Below are 14,801 nucleotides of genomic sequence, written 5' to 3'. Positions count from 1 at the left end.
TAAGCATGTTTTTCTCTTGCAGTTCTCTGACACAAATATGCATAAATGCCAGAGTGACGCCCGTAAAACCCAATTCCTTCCTTTTTTATCTTCACCAAGATATTTTCAACGTTCAGACACAGAGACACGGAGACAGACACACACACACACACACACACACACACAAACACACTTTCTCTCGCCCTCTTTCCCTCTCGCAGATAAAACTGTTTTTTTTTTTTCCTTTCCAGTTCCCTTCTACACACTTAGTGATGGCCTCATAGCTGTATTCATGTCGTTTCAATGGGCTGAGAAAGAAGGTAAACGTACTTCGTCAGGAGCGTACTCCAGCAGCGGTTTCCAATGACATCAGCGTCCGCCCATGAGGAGCACAACTGCTTCAACCATGAAATGAGTAACATGGCAATCATGCAGACAGCATCGCGGTCTTCCTTCTTTAAATGAGTCACCGCGGAGGCAGGGGTACATTTTGTCGGGGCCGCCGAAATCGATAAGGAGGAGTTTGTGGCCGTTCCAGTGCCACTCGTAGAGGTATTCGTACCCGACGTCGTTGCGCGCGCGGCGGACAATTTGACCTGCACATGCACGTATGCTGCCTGGTCGATGTCAAGTGGAAGAATGCCTTCAAGCTCTTCGGCACCGGGAGGTTTCGCCGAACTCCGCGAGGTTTCGCGGGCGTTGTCCACTAACAGTGAGCCATACTGTTGCACCGTGCAAAGTGCCACAAAAAGTGTGGCTTCAATGAGCGTAGGCATAATTTTCTCAAGCGCCCGGTTCAGTAGACGCAAGGAGGAAAAAGAAGACGGCATCATTGTCCCTGTGGCTGCGGATGCCGGCAGGGGTAAGTTCAGTGGCAATGTGTGTGTCGACATACCAGTCGATGCTGCGGCATGCGGTGCCTCAGAGCCTGTGGCAAGCGTTAAACAAGCAGTGCCACCGCCAGTACTGTTGTTGTTACTATTACTATTGTTGTTATCGTTGCCTGTCGTAGTGGTGGTGTTGTAAGTAGCTGAGGTGCCGCTGCAGCGCTTCTCATACGATGGTGCAATGGCAACTATCTCTTCCTCTGTCAAAGGTGCGGCCCCACCGTTCTTGCCAATGTCGTTTAGCGTAAAAAGATAGGAAAGGCACATGCAACAACGCGCCGCGGCATAAAAGGCCTCATCGCCGCACGGGCTGCTGTCTAAATCACCGCTCTGACTCCTGTTCATGGGGCTGCAGTTCCCACGCGAGGCCTCATCGTCATGCCCATCGGTAGGACGCAAGGGCTTGGCTGAATCATACGCTAACCGCACCACTTCGTCAAGCACAAGACTTAACAAATGCAACGCGGCTTTTTGATGTTCAATCGCAAACACCATGCGTTGTGCAATGAGTTCGCCGTCAAGCAAAATTGCTGTCAATGCCTTGACTCGCTCCTCCAACGGCATTCCATGAAGGGCCGCCAACTCCGTGACGTGGTGTTCCATTCTTAGTAGCTGCTGCCATTCCGCGGCCGCCGGTTTCTCAAGCGTCACAAAGAAGGCTCCTTCCGACACAGACATTCTTGACAACCATGATGCAGATGGCACAGGCTGCGGGGATTCCTTCCAATTGAGGTCCTTGTTTTTATCACTGCCTTTATATACGGACGTGTGGGTCTGGAATGCATCGAGAAGACACTCTGGTCCACTAGGGATTGCCGGCGGCGGCACCCACACATACGCCTCATTGCCACGCTCAATTTGGTACGGCTCCGTTCGCCATTTAAGGAGTGTGTCACCCTGTAGCAGCGAGTAAAGACGCCAGCGGTAGTACAACTGCATCGGGTCATTCCATGGTGCATGAAGAAAAGCAAAGTGACTGTTATTTTCCTCGCGTTTCATAATTTCCTCCTCCGCGGTCGGACCACCCTGAACAACGTAAAAAGCAATGAGGTCCAAAAAAGCCGTTACATCCACCGGTAACTCGTGCGGCACATGAAGTCTGGGGGCAATGTCAGGAATGGTGTACGGCATATCCTCCCGTCGACGGCGAAACGGCGGCCGATGTGGTGGTGAATGACGACGTTGTTGCGGTTGGGAACGATAAGATTGGGAGAGACCGTAACTGCCACCACCGCCGCTGCCGCTATTGTAGGAAGCGTGTTGAGGATGTGCATCAGGACTTGGAGATCGTTGCCGCCGCAAACCAGCACCACCTCGATTGCTGTTTTGGTTACTGCCACTGTTACTACGATGGTAAGACATATGATTGGAAGAATACGTATATATATATATATATATACACTGAATGCATCCCATGAACAATCAAAGAAAAGAGAAGAAGAACATCATGACGAGAATGCAACCACATGTATATATGTATAAAGATATGTCTCTTCGTTTTTTTTGTGTCTCTCCGTGTATGTATGCATGTATATACGGGGAGATGTAGGTGGTATGGAAAAAAAAAAAAAAATTTAAAAAAAAAAAGAAAAAAAAAAAGAGGAAAAAGAGAGGTGCAGTGATGTCTATTTATTTTTTTCCCCTTTTTTTTTCTCCCTACCTCTTCTTCTTCATGCTTCCTTTTCGCTCCTTTTTTTTTTTTCTTCTTGTTTCCTTACGCACACACACACACAAAAAAAAAAAAAGTAAGACTTCCTCATAGATGCAATCGTTCAATTTCTGCACGTTTGAACTCCAAACGACAACCCAACAGACGCCTCTTGTCATCTGCTGTGAGTCCCTCGTACACGTCCTGCTCCGCGTCCTTCGGGCTGTCCAGCAGCAGCAGTGACGTGGCGCTTGTGAGGAGCAGGAACGGCTCCCGCAGCTGCAGTTCATGGGCGCGTCCAAGAAAAAAAGTGCGTAGGGTGCGCACATCGCGGTCCACCTGCAGTGCCCCATACCCGCTGAACGACTTCTGCAAAATGGCTTGCCACAACGTCTTCACAACACGTCGCACAAGCGCGAGGAGAAACAAATCAAAGCAATGCGTGTCAAGATACGCGTCCAATGGTCTTAACACGACATCTGCCGCGGCAACGCAGACCTGCACCCACGGATCGCTCAGTTCGTAATGGTAAAACATCTCCTCCGTCAGATTATATGAGAGGGTGGAGAAACGCTCAAGATGTGATGTGAGGTGCGCCTGGTAGCATACTTCCGCAAACCGGGCGACCCACTGCTCCACAGATGCCGTCAGTTCACGCGAGAGCGCGTCCATGTCTTCCGCCTGCTCTGTGAAGCGCAACAGGTCCTTCCCGGAGAAGTTTTCGCGTGCCAATTGACGCAGTTCTTCCGCAAGCTTTCTGGCGTATGTGGCGGTGCAATGCGCCGCTACGGTCCAGCGCAGCACGCGGGACGGCACCGTAAAGTCCTGTCGCTGCTGTTGCAATTGTTGCAGCTGTGCTGCCGGCGGCAGTGTAGTTTGTAGCTGCAATACAGGGAGCAGTTTGGACTGCACAAGTTCAATGCATGCAATAAAGACAGCCGAGATAATTTGTGTGGATTTTGTGTTCACCGCGCGATGCAGGGCGATGCGAAGGAAGAAGAATACATCATCTGGGAGTGTGATGGAGACTTGATCCACGGCGGCATCTGGCATGTCCTCGTCTTCTCCACCAGCCGCTGCCGCCGTAGATGTGTACAACGCCGCAAGCCCAGTCATAAAATTTGCCGTCTTCTTTGCAGAGGGAGATGAGTAAGTCTCGTTTTTTTTACTACTCTGGTGATGATGATGATGATGAGTACCGCTGTGGACAATGACACCAGTACGTTTCCTCGCAGAACGATCACCGCCACCTTCAGTGCCCGACATCGACACCTCTCTAGCGGCTGCATGTAACGCGTCCATCTGCAGTCGAAGGGCCTGTTCAAATGCCGCCTCAAAGTACAGTGTCTGCAGAGGCACAAAAACCCCTAGTATCTCCTGTACGGTGTTCATGAGAGGATTGTCACGTGAGGACCACAAGGAATCCACAGAAACCATCACTTCCTGTTGCTCATGCTGCTTCCCAGTAGCCTCCACGCCATGCATGTATTCCTGCTGTTTCGATTGAGCAAACGCCCAGTACAGATGACAGCAAGACACGAGATGTGACATTTCCTCTAATATTTGATCCGTGCGTCGCGGGTCAACGGTGGCCGCGGCCGCAGAAGAAGTCGTGGGGAAAGCAGGAGACCCGGCAGCGGCTTCCACGGAGCCAGCAGGAAATTGACCCCTCGCATTGCCGCTGCTGCTGCTGCTGCTGCTGTTTGTATTCATGCCACCGGCCGATGTAACGGAGCTCAGTACCTCCTGCCGCTTCTTTAAAAAGTCCTTCAGCACCGGCACACACTGACTGGTGGACTTGCAGTGCAACTCCGTCAGTAACTTCAACAGCCCTGCGTCTCCAAACGTCTCCCGTATAAACTCCTCCTCGTTCTCAAAGGCGGCCACAACCGCGTCAAGAACGGTGGACACAAGCCCAAGGTGACTCATGCCCGCTTCCGTTGGGTCGTCCATCTTGCGCAGTTCTCGGTCAACCATCTTCTTGAGTGCGGCAATGGTGTGCTCACACAGCCATTTGCAGTAGAGAGAGCAGCCTTCCTCAGGAAAACCCAGCTGCGTCAAAAGACGCGTTGCTTGCATAATTGTCAGCTTGTCATTTGATCGCGATGCAACACGAAATTTCTCTAACAATTTCTCGCGCGCCGACTCACGTGCCGAGGCGATGATACTCGCCGCCTCAAAATGATGATTACGGGGATGGCTGGCATCATTGTCTCCATCCTTGTTCTTGTTCTCTCTTGATTTGTTTGCGGCAGAATGAGAAGGATACGTCGCGTCCCTGTTGCCATCTTCCCCCATCATCAATTGTTGTTGTTGTTGCTGCTGCTTCGGCGCCACCTCCTCACCGTTGGCGTAATCCGCTTCTTTTCCCTTCACATGTTCTTTCATGCCATCATCATCATCATCATCATAATCCTGTAGGAGTGAAGGGGGAGCGCGGCCACCGAGGTTCACGTTCGCTTCCTCGTACTTACGGATGAGCTCAACGATGCGCTCCAAGTCACCGGAATGCACCGTCTCATTCACGCTTGCCACCGTGTGCCGTATCTCCTGCAGCGAGTTTGCCACCACCTGCGCCTCCCGCACTCGACGCAACAACATGTCCAACTGCTTCACTCGCCGTGAGCTCCGCTCCGCCAGCGACGCACTCACACCAACGGTGCGTGCCAGACCGGAACTCGTGTCCACAAAAGAAATCAGCATGCGTCGCGACACCGTACGAACATCCTCCACGCAGGCCGAGAGACTTCCGGTGTCGGCCACAGCTTGCGAGACCGCCTCCACAATCTTATCCCGGCGCTCAGCGCCATTTGCTATTTGGCGCAGTAGTGCATCCACGCGATCCTCCATGTTGTCAAGGTGCTGCATGGATGGTGCCGACGTTGGGGTTAGGGGGGGTAACGGGTAGAGTGGGGACACGTGTGGCACAAGGGATAAGTTCCGTTTCCAAGATATTGTTCCCGCCTCCGTTCTTGAAATGTACAGAAATATAAATAAAGAGAGAGAGAGAGAGAAAAGAGATACGAGGAGATGAGGTTTACCTTACAAGCATGCAGGCTACATTTCCCCAAACAAGCCTGATGCTGCCAAAATCAACAGAAGATAAACCAGCACGAAAATTTGTTCAAAATAATGTCAAATATATGAAGAAAAGAAAGATAAAAAAAAGAAGAAATCTGCTTGTTGTGTGAGTGTGTGTTTCTTGTCTGTGTTTTCATTACTTTTTCAAACGTCAACGTTCTTCTTCAGTTTCATCTCCTTTTTTCTTTTTTTTTGTCTTTTTCTTTTTTTCTTCTTTCGCGCTTCTCACTGCAGCAGATGGCCATTAAATTTAAAGCCAATTGCCTCGTTCATATATATATATATATATGTGCATGTATGCAATCCTCTGGTTATGGTCCAGTTGTTTTTTTTTTTTTTGTCTTTCTCCCTTTTCCTCGTGGGACATCATCACCATCAGAGACACGGCAGCCGCCATGTGTGCAATTTTGTCTCTGTTCCCTTCTAACCATAAACACCGATGAAAAGAGAGAGAGAGTGTGTGTGTGTGTGGGTGTGGGTGTGAGTGAGATCACTACGTCATGATGGCACCGTACGGTGAACTCCGCGTGAAGGCCATCATGAGGGCCGCAAGGGCAGGTGACATCTGCACAAGACGACATCGCTGTTGGCGAATGAGCTCAGTGCCACGCACACCGCCGCCATTCGCCTCCGCGCAACTCACAATAAACGTCCAAAGCGGCTGCAGCAACGGTTCGTCATGCGGGAATGATGGCGGAGGACCACCACCACCACCACCACCTCCTCCTCCTCGTTGCTGTTGCCGCTCCATCCGCCGACGTGATCGCGGCGGCGCATCTCCCTCTTCATCCTCATCCTCCTCGTTGTTGTCCATCGCATCATCCGTATCGTTGAATTTGAGCAGATTTTCATCCAATTCTTTGCCATTCTTCGCGCCAGTCAATTCTTGCCGATCGCGTTCCTGCACCCTTGTCTTTGTAGAGACGCCTGCCATGTCAATCCGCTGCATCGGAGGCTTCTCCGTCGCGTTCCCGCCATGACTCCTGTCGTCTGCACTGCGCAGGGTGTGTTGCTCGGCACGTTGAATCAGCGAGGACGGCAGGCACAACAGTGAGACCGCCACACCGCTCGCCCCCGCGCGGCCGGTTCGGCCAATGCGATGAATATACTTTTGCACCGCCTCCTCCCCCGCGCTGGCTGAGGCAGCAGCCATGGAAGGCCCGACCGTGCCCACGCGAGGCATATCGTAGTTGATTACGAGTGTCACATTCGGCACATCAAGGCCACGTGAAAGGAGATCGGTGGTAATGAGCACACGGCGCTCACCACGGCGAAAGAGTTCTACAAGTCGTCGCCGTTCAGCCTGCGACTGCTCCGAGTGAACCAACGCAATAGAACGCATGTTGCCAAGATTTAGCACGGGCCTCCGTCGGTGTTTATTGTTGTCATGCAAGCTTCCCTGCAGGACGGGCGGGGATTCTCCAACGAGAGCCTCCAGCGAAAAGCTCTCCTCCAGTGCGGCAAGGTGATTTGCCTCAGCACGCAACTCATCGTACAGTACGTCACATGTGCGTTTTTCGTTCGCAAACACCACGACGGGGGCGGTTGCGTACGCCAAGTACGTTACAATCCGGGCAAACTTCATGGGATGCAACAGCGGGTGACGGCGGCGCTCCACTTGCGGCTGATTTGAACGTTGTTGCGAGGTATCGTGGTTGCCCACATCACTGCGAGCTGCGACGGTGGCAGGCGCAGGAGCCATCGCACCCGCGTCGCTTGGCACCATCTCAAACACCTGCGTAATGGTTGAGCAGCGGTGTGGCACACGCACCACGATAAAGCCATCCGGTGAAAAATATTTCAGCGCCACCTCCTCACACGCTTCACTCAATGTGGCGGTGAACATGACCGTCTGCCGGGGCATCGGACAGCGCTCTAGCACGGAAACAAGGGTCTCTCTCTGATGCTCCTCAATCATACGGTCTGCTTCATCCATGACTACAAGACGCGTATTACCCAGAGCGAGGAACCGCTGCTGCAACAATGCGTCCAGTTGTCCAAGTGTGCCAACCACAACATGAGCACCCTTGGACAACTCATCATACTGCACCTCCATTTGCTCACCACCCACAACCTTCACGACACGAATTTCGTCAAGCGTATTGTGCTGCGCAGCCACGTTATCATTGCCGGGGTCATTCTTGTACTCCTCCTGTATGAGACACCGCAGTTCCATTTCGGGAATTCCGTGTATAATTTCAATTGCTTCCCGTGTCACTTGTTCGGCGAGCTCACGTGTAGGCACCATCACAAGTGCAAGTGGGCCGTGCGAAATGAGAGCCTCATTACCAAGTAGTCGTGGAGTGCGGCGCAGGATATCTGCAAACAATGGGATCAAGTACGCTGCCGTCTTGCCGCTTCCAGTTTCCGCAACACCAAGCACGTCAATCTTGTCACTTGGCGTCGCCGCCGTCGCCATGACAAGCGGGACACATTGCGCCTGAATCGGCGTTGGTAACGCGTAGCGACGAGACACAATCGTTCCGAGCGCAAGAGGAAGACGTGCCTCTTCCCAGCAACGTATCGGACGAAGTGCATCCGCAGCGTACCTCGGTGGTCGTGGCTGTTGCTGTTTTTCCGGTTGCCCGACTGCACGGCGCGACACAATCTCCATGAGTATCCCCATCTGCTCACGAAACACTTCCCACCCCGCAGATGTCATTTCTTGCAGCGGACGTCTACTCCAATGGGACAACTGCCGTTGTTGTACCTGCGGCTCGTGTCCATCCACCGCCGTCTTGCTGGTGGGTGTCGCCTTACTCGTTCCGGAGAGCAATAATGATGAAGATGGCTGCTGCTGCTGCTGCTGCTGCCTGCGCATCCTTCGTTGCAAAAGTGGATCCCGTGGCACAACACCACGGCGGGCGAGGGATGAAGGCATAACAGGCGCAAATGCCACAGACGGCTTCCCCGCTTCACTCCCAGACCGCTGCTGCTGCTGCTGCTGCTGCCGGCTCTCATTCCCCGCCTCCGCAAAGCAAAGAATGGCGGCGTAGAGCGGAGAGGCCCGCACTGCCGCCGGGAGACTCGAAGTCCCGCAGGATGATGATGACAGCAGCAGCTGCCGCACTTTATGCGTAAAGGCCGTGTTTACATCACCAGTTGGGCCGTCAAAGAGACGCGGCGCCCGGTTCGCGGTGCTGCCGTCCCCCATCGCACCTTAACCCTGAAAACTAAACTCCCCTGAAACAAAAAGAAAAAAAAAAAAGAGGAGGAGGAGAAAATGGCGTCGTTGCGTGTTTGGCGTGCAGCAACAGACGACGCAGTGTGACAAGCAACGCCTTAAATAAAGTTTTTTTTTTTTCATTTTTATTTTACAGAGAGAAGCAATGAGAACAGGGAGAAGTAAAAAAAAAAAAAAAAAAAAAAAAGCAACAAAGGAGTCAAAAAAAAAAAAGTTACCTCACGGCGCACCCAAGCAGCCCGCCAGAGAAGGCATGACAAACCAACAAGAAAAAGATCAAACAGGCAAAAAAAAAAAAAAAAAAGGAAGTGGTAAGAGCGGGGCGGAAACACAGGCTTAATAATAATAATAAACAAAAACAAAACAAAGCAGAAGTTGTCACCATCATACTCACAAAAAAAAGGGGAGGAAGATGCATACATATAAATATATATATATATATAAGCATGCCTCTCTCTCTCTCTCTGTGTGTGTGTGTGTGTGCATGCATTGGACCAGGTGTATTCCCCACCCCTCCCCACGCACCTCAAACGACATACACGCAGGAAGAAGTGAAAGTGGTGGTAGGGGGAGAGGGGGAAAGGCGGTAAAGACTTTATGACTCCACTTCCGCTTCTTCCCAGGAGTTTGCTTGTGCATTGCATGCATGCGTGTGTGTGTGTGTTCGCTTGCGGCAAATGAGTGAACAGAAAGGAGGTACAAAAACAAACAGTCAAACATCTCATCAAATAATAAGAAGCCGCATACCACCCCTCCCAACCCCCTCCTTCTCTTCACTCTTTCCTTAAAAATATATATATTTATATTTATGTATTTTTTCTCCTCCTTTTTGTTACTTGCCTTTTGTTGTAGTTGTTGTTGGTGTTGTTGTTTGTTCCTTCAATTCCCCTCACTCTCTTTCTCTTTTCTTTTTCTTTTCAAAAATATCAGATAATATTATAAATATTATATATAAATATATATAATACTCATTGAATGTATAATGGCTGTTGAGAGCACTTTTCTTGGGTCTTCCCCCTCTCCTCCCTTTGTGATGACCTTCCGATTGTCTGTTGTGTCCCTTCCCTTCTTCTCATGACATTCACTTTTGCTCACATCTTCTTCATGCCTGCTTGCCTGCCTGTCCGTCTGCCCGCATGTGCACACACACACACACACACATGTTTGTTTGTTTGTGTACCCTTTTTTTCTCTCTCTCTCTCTATGCGGCATACTCTCTGCCATTCTATTTTCCACCGTCTCTATAACCCACATAAATATAAACCGCCATCTCCATTTCCCTCTCACTTCTCCTCTATCCATGTACACTCTATATATATATACATGCATGTATATATAGACAGACAGGCAGAGAGAAATACAAAAAAAAAAAAAAAAGAAAGGGTGGGAGAGGGAAAACATAAATAACAAAAAAATATGCATCTTTTTTTTTTCTTCTTTCTTCTTCTTCTTCTTCTTTGTTGTTGTTGTTGTTGTTGTTTACAGATGGAAACACGATGGATTCGGCGTTTCTACAACAGATAAAACAAGCAGAAAAACAAAAACAAAAAAAAAAAAAATGGATGTGTTTTCCTTCCCTACACGCACACGCACACGCACGCACATCTTCCACCACCCCCAAAACAAACAAACAAACAAACAAAAAAAAAAAAACGCAGTTCATCTACGTAAATGTGGAGATGCCCTTTTCATGTCCTGGTAAAATCAAAAAAAAAAAAAAAAAAAAAAAAAAAATACTTTGCAAGTATGCCTGCATGTTCCCATAAAGGGAAAACATGAAATAATCAATGCATGTACATTTTATGTTATTCAACTCCATTCTTTCTCTCTCTTCCTCTATATATATATATATATTTCTTCACTTTCTTCCTTTTTTTTTTTTTTTTTTTGAGTTTCTTCATTCAACAACTCCACCCCTAACTCTTCAGATTGCCGTGCCTTTTGACTATAGCTCTTCCAACATTCGGTCCAAGTCCGCGTTATGCTTTTGAGTGCTCCGCTCTGCGGTAACACCGGTCATGGTGTTGCTTTGGTCGCCTTCACCACGACTGTGGCGGCGGTGGCGTCTGTGTCGGCCTTCCACAGCTCCGCCATTCGTTTCCCCGCCGTCTTCTTCACCTCTTTTTGATCTGCTGTGACGCCGTCGTCTGTGTCTGCCCTCCTCAACGTCTTGAGTCTGCGCACCCGAGGCCCGCCGTGGGCTGCTGCCCCCCGCTGGACTAGTGGCGCTTTCGTCCGCCGCACCACCGGCTTCATTCCTGTGATGGCGACGGTGGTGTCGTGCGCTGCCGCTGCGTGTTCGATGTCTTGATTCACCCTCCCGCATATCCACAGAGACCGATGTCGTGGGAGACGGCAACATTTGCGGACCGATGGCTTGCATTCCAGGTACCGGGTACGCCCCCTGCATGCGCATGTACCACTCATACTGGTATTGATGCCACGCCGCCATTGTGGGATCCCTATCAACGGCAGGGTCCTCACAACATGGGAAGAGTGGCGTGGTGCTGCCTGTTATGAGCTTCCAAGCGGGTTCCGAGAAGCCGGCCCGTTGAACTTCATTAAAGTCCATAAAAAACATGTCGCAACGAATACATCCAGGCATTTTATCAAGTGGAAGTGCCGGTCGTAGTTTTCCAATACCAGGTTTAAATAATGTCCGGAATATAAGCCATGGCAAAAAAAAGACTATCCACAAGACCAGTTCCACAAAGATGTTTACAATAGGCCATGCAAGGTAAATCCCGACACAAATGACAGAGGCACTGAAACGGGTATTGTATTCTTCAAAAAACTTCCGCAGCGGTCCTGTTGTGGAGCGATGATAAAATGAATAAAAGGCCCAGAAGGAGTACAATAGATTAGCCACCCAAAAGACAACTGCCACACCCATTACAAACCACGCAATACGCATAAATTCGTAAAAAGGCGTGCCGTAAACTTCAATGGGCCTATTAATGGAAGGTGATAAGGGTTGTTGTTGTTGTTGTTGTTGCTGCTGCTGCTGTTGTTGTTGTTGTTGTTGTTGTTGTTGTTTTTGTTGTTGTTGCTCCTTTGCATTGGCCCCATGTGCCGCATCCTGAGCAGTATTTTCAGGTCTTTGCTTGCCTGTCTGCTGTTGTTGTTGAGAGGGCCAAACAGCTTTGGGTTCTCTCTCAACTTTCTGACGCTGAAAATGCACAATTGTCGCATACACGAGTGTTACAATGGAAAATAACATGGCAATAAAGTAAAGAGTGTATCTCTGTATATTCCATTCGCTGAGTTGAACGACAAACGTGTTTGCATTGAGGTTACCTTCCATGCACACACGGCCGGCGAGACCAATTAATTTGTTAGCCTCGCAACTAGTACTTATAATAATATGTTCCCTTATGGATTCCTGCAACCCAATCGTGTTGTTAGCACGAAATCTTTTAAAAAGGTTGTCATCGTCTGCATATACAAGCACAACAATAAAACCCACCGCGCTGAGTATGGTAAAAAAGATCATAACACAATATGTATATTCACAGTGAGATGTCAGGCAGTCCATACAACCAGGCGTCGTTGGTTGTCCACAACAGTAAGGGTCCATTGGTCCATTGTTGCAGCAACAACAACCACTACCCACCGCCTGACCTCCACACCCATCACATGGTCCAGGCTGACCGGGAATGGTATAACACATTTGATCACAACAGCCTTGTTGTGCGTACCCTTGCTGGTACGGCGGCACCCCCCAGAACGGCGGTTGACCCATTGGCGGCTGTGGATACATCTGTGGTGGCTGTAGATTGTATGATGGTGTTTGTGGAGGTGTTTGCGGGGGTGTTGACGGTTGCATTTGAGGCGACTGGGGCGTGATGTATGAACGCGGATATGACGGGTGGAACCCCATGGAAGGCGGTGCCCCATTCATCGATTGCCACTGCGGCCCAACAGTCATCTGTGGTTGCATCTGCGGTTGCATCGGGAGTTGCGGCTGAGGCTGAGGCTGAGGCTGTTGTTGTTGTGGGTACCAACGGTCGCCGCCCCCTTGCGCCCAACCCTGCGGCGCCATAGACGTCATGTGTGTACTTCCCTTAGTTAACCTACTACCACAGTAACAGTACCAAGCAACAAGAGATTAAATTAAGACAAATTACATGTTAAAAATTTTAAAATAATTCTCATATATTTATTTATATATTTATTTATTTTGTTATCTTTTCACATGTCATTTGCCTCATCTTCCTTTTCTTTTCTTTTTTCTCCCCTCCCAGTTTTCACTCATCGCCATCCCACTTTTGTCTTTTTTTTTTGTTTTTGTTTTTCTTTCCTTTTTTTTTTTTTTTTTTTTTTTTTGCATGGAGCACAAACCTCAATGGAAGTCAAACAAATGTTGCCCCTCCTCTTCCTCTTCCTTTTTTTTCTTTTGGTATTTTCCCCTCCGTTCCATTCTCGTTGTTGAGACATACATAAATTGTGAAAAAAAGGGGAGAAAGAGAGAGAGAGCGAGCGAGCGAGTGCGCATGTCAATATGATTCCTTCATTCTTCCTTTCTTTTTGTAAACGTCTCAGATGTGGCGGTAGTCGTAATCCTCCGGGTTCATTCCCGCATCCTCCACTTGACTGTTCGACTGCGACATCTCCGGTGCCCCGAGTTTCGTCAGCCCACGCACCCACCACTCCATCTCCTGCTCCGTCTGTATCACTTGGCCCTTCCCAAACTCCAAGCGTAACTCCGTCCACTCCTCCCGTACCGCACCGTCGGCGGGCGAACAAGTTCCGTGGAGGTTTTCTTGTGTTCCCATCGCCCACAGTCCTTCCTTGTCCACCTCAAATATAAACGCATTTGTCAGCTTCAGGGCAAAGTTCATATTGAGTGACGGTACAAGTTTTTGCCGCGCGAGGTTAAGCATGCGCAGGAAACGTGGGGCACAGCGACAGAGCGGGTCAGGGTCGGGAATCACAGGCTCCCAGACACGCTGCGTCTGGGAAACAACATTCATCCAAAGCTTTACATCTGGCTGCAGCCGTAGCAGCGCAAAAGTCTCTGGCTTGATGACATAAATAGGCCGTTCTTCATCCTCCTCGGCGGTGGGATTGCGCTCACGGTCCTTGAATTTTGCCCGCCAATCACTGCTGCTCATGCGACGCATGCGCTTTTCGTCCTCCTCACGTTCTCGGCGTTCAATGGTGACAACTTCCTCTTCGGTCTTACTATCCTTGCGTGTCCACATGTCTTGTGCGATGCTATGAATCACTGGGTGGCGGGAAAACGTTTCCTCCCATGCCTCGTGCTGCATGTCGCCAGAGAGAAGTTCCAGTGGGCCGGAGAGAATTGCCCGCGGCGGCAAAGTGCCAAGTTGCTTGAACCAGTGAAACAACTGGGGGTCGGTGTGCCCGACCATAAGACTTCCTCTGGAACACTCGAGAATGTTGTGAAAGTGCTCCGAGTTTTTCGGAACCGCAATGAGAAGGGACCAATTCTCGTCCCCTGTAAATTTGTGCATCGCATGAGGCTGCAGATCGCTTTTGACAGGTGCGTCCCCCCCCTCATCGTACTTGTTACCATTGCCGTTGGAGCCATAACCGATTGGAATGCCTGTCTCTTTTAGCCGACGCACATTACTTGTCGTTAACTGCCCGCTGCGATACGTCCACAATGTGTTGAAAAGACGTGTGTTGTACGGGGCATCCCGATTAGACTGCACCTTCCGTTTGATGGTCCGCCCTGCAACCCCTGTCGCAGCTCTACCTGTTGACATTTAACAAACCAAACCAAACAAACACAGGAAGGTGGAGTAGGGAGAATAGAAGAATAAGTGCGCATAAATACACACATAAATACATACACAAACGCGTAAATAAAATAAAATAAAATAAAATAAAATAAATACACACACATACGCACTGAAAAAAAAAAAAAAAAAAGGAAAAATAAGAGGATGAAGAGGAGGAATTTACGTGCGCCACACACACATATATATATATATATATATATAATAATAATAATAATAAATAATAAGAAGAAAAGAAAGGAAAACTGTAGGGCAAA

The 14,801-nt window shown here is 49.4% G+C and overlaps 5 protein-coding genes across 5 annotated transcripts, besides 42 other annotated features; all 5 read right to left on the bottom strand.

Moving 5' to 3' along the window:
* Window positions 1-1,739: a sequence feature (heterozygous, Esmeraldo-like haplotype).
* Window positions 133-172: a microsatellite.
* Window positions 270-2,282, bottom strand: Tc00.1047053510609.130 (hypothetical protein, conserved; the record flags this gene model as incomplete). Its single annotated transcript, XM_809488.1, has 1 exon — window positions 270-2,282. The coding sequence occupies one exon, from the start codon at window positions 2,280-2,282 to the stop codon at window positions 270-272; it is 2,013 nt and encodes a 670-aa protein (XP_814581.1).
* Window positions 947-1,003: a microsatellite.
* Window positions 1,740-2,077: a sequence feature (haploid, non-Esmeraldo-like haplotype).
* Window positions 2,078-2,260: a sequence feature (haploid, Esmeraldo-like haplotype).
* Window positions 2,241-2,265: a microsatellite.
* Window positions 2,261-2,359: a sequence feature (areas merged during assembly that could not be assigned to a particular haplotype. This can correspond to areas where the two haplotypes were merged or to regions with more than two copies in the genome that were merged during assembly.).
* Window positions 2,360-12,807: a sequence feature (heterozygous, Esmeraldo-like haplotype).
* Window positions 2,425-2,474: a microsatellite.
* Window positions 2,495-2,582: a sequence feature (A-rich).
* Tc00.1047053510609.120 (hypothetical protein, conserved) lies at window positions 2,623-5,382 on the bottom strand (the record flags this gene model as incomplete). The annotated part of the gene is made up of 1 exon (XM_809487.1): window positions 2,623-5,382. The coding sequence occupies one exon, from the start codon at window positions 5,380-5,382 to the stop codon at window positions 2,623-2,625; it is 2,760 nt and encodes a 919-aa protein (XP_814580.1).
* Window positions 4,191-4,216: a microsatellite.
* Window positions 4,905-4,929: a microsatellite.
* Window positions 5,774-5,812: a sequence feature (A-rich).
* Window positions 6,052-6,082: a microsatellite.
* Window positions 6,089-8,749, bottom strand: Tc00.1047053510609.110 (ATP-dependent RNA helicase, putative; the record flags this gene model as incomplete). The annotated part of the gene is made up of 1 exon (XM_809486.1): window positions 6,089-8,749. The coding sequence occupies one exon, from the start codon at window positions 8,747-8,749 to the stop codon at window positions 6,089-6,091; it is 2,661 nt and encodes an 886-aa protein (XP_814579.1).
* Window positions 6,296-6,316: a microsatellite.
* Window positions 8,386-8,408: a microsatellite.
* Window positions 8,524-8,546: a microsatellite.
* Window positions 8,878-8,912: a sequence feature (AT_rich).
* Window positions 8,943-8,992: a sequence feature (T-rich).
* Window positions 9,196-9,222: a microsatellite.
* Window positions 9,564-9,598: a sequence feature (AT_rich).
* Window positions 9,623-9,651: a microsatellite.
* Window positions 9,710-9,746: a sequence feature (AT_rich).
* Window positions 9,885-9,918: a microsatellite.
* Window positions 9,921-9,940: a microsatellite.
* Window positions 10,205-10,236: a microsatellite.
* Window positions 10,237-10,259: a microsatellite.
* Window positions 10,302-10,335: a microsatellite.
* Window positions 10,400-10,430: a microsatellite.
* Window positions 10,486-10,513: a microsatellite.
* Window positions 10,642-10,668: a microsatellite.
* On the bottom strand, window positions 10,725-12,830 carry Tc00.1047053510609.100 (hypothetical protein, conserved; the record flags this gene model as incomplete). The annotated part of the gene is made up of 1 exon (XM_809485.1): window positions 10,725-12,830. The coding sequence occupies one exon, from the start codon at window positions 12,828-12,830 to the stop codon at window positions 10,725-10,727; it is 2,106 nt and encodes a 701-aa protein (XP_814578.1).
* Window positions 11,753-11,828: a microsatellite.
* Window positions 12,808-13,111: a sequence feature (areas merged during assembly that could not be assigned to a particular haplotype. This can correspond to areas where the two haplotypes were merged or to regions with more than two copies in the genome that were merged during assembly.).
* Window positions 12,936-12,960: a microsatellite.
* Window positions 13,046-13,105: a microsatellite.
* Window positions 13,112-14,801: part of a sequence feature (heterozygous, Esmeraldo-like haplotype) that runs on past the window's edge.
* On the bottom strand, window positions 13,318-14,511 carry Tc00.1047053510609.90 (hypothetical protein, conserved; the record flags this gene model as incomplete). Its single annotated transcript, XM_809484.1, has 1 exon — window positions 13,318-14,511. One exon carries the CDS (start codon window positions 14,509-14,511, stop codon window positions 13,318-13,320), a length of 1,194 nt encoding a protein of 397 aa, XP_814577.1.
* Window positions 14,609-14,640: a microsatellite.
* Window positions 14,641-14,657: a microsatellite.
* Window positions 14,660-14,684: a microsatellite.
* Window positions 14,726-14,748: a microsatellite.
* Window positions 14,749-14,771: a sequence feature (AT_rich).
* Window positions 14,799-14,801: part of a microsatellite that runs on past the window's edge.

The sequence above is a fragment of the Trypanosoma cruzi genome, genomic scaffold (assembly GCF_000209065.1).
Source record: "Trypanosoma cruzi strain CL Brener 1047053516799 genomic scaffold, whole genome shotgun sequence".
In the NCBI taxonomy this organism is placed as follows: Eukaryota; Euglenozoa; class Kinetoplastea; order Trypanosomatida; family Trypanosomatidae; genus Trypanosoma; species Trypanosoma cruzi.
Note: the sequence above shows the minus strand (reverse complement) of the source record. Positions and strands in the feature narration are given on the sequence as shown.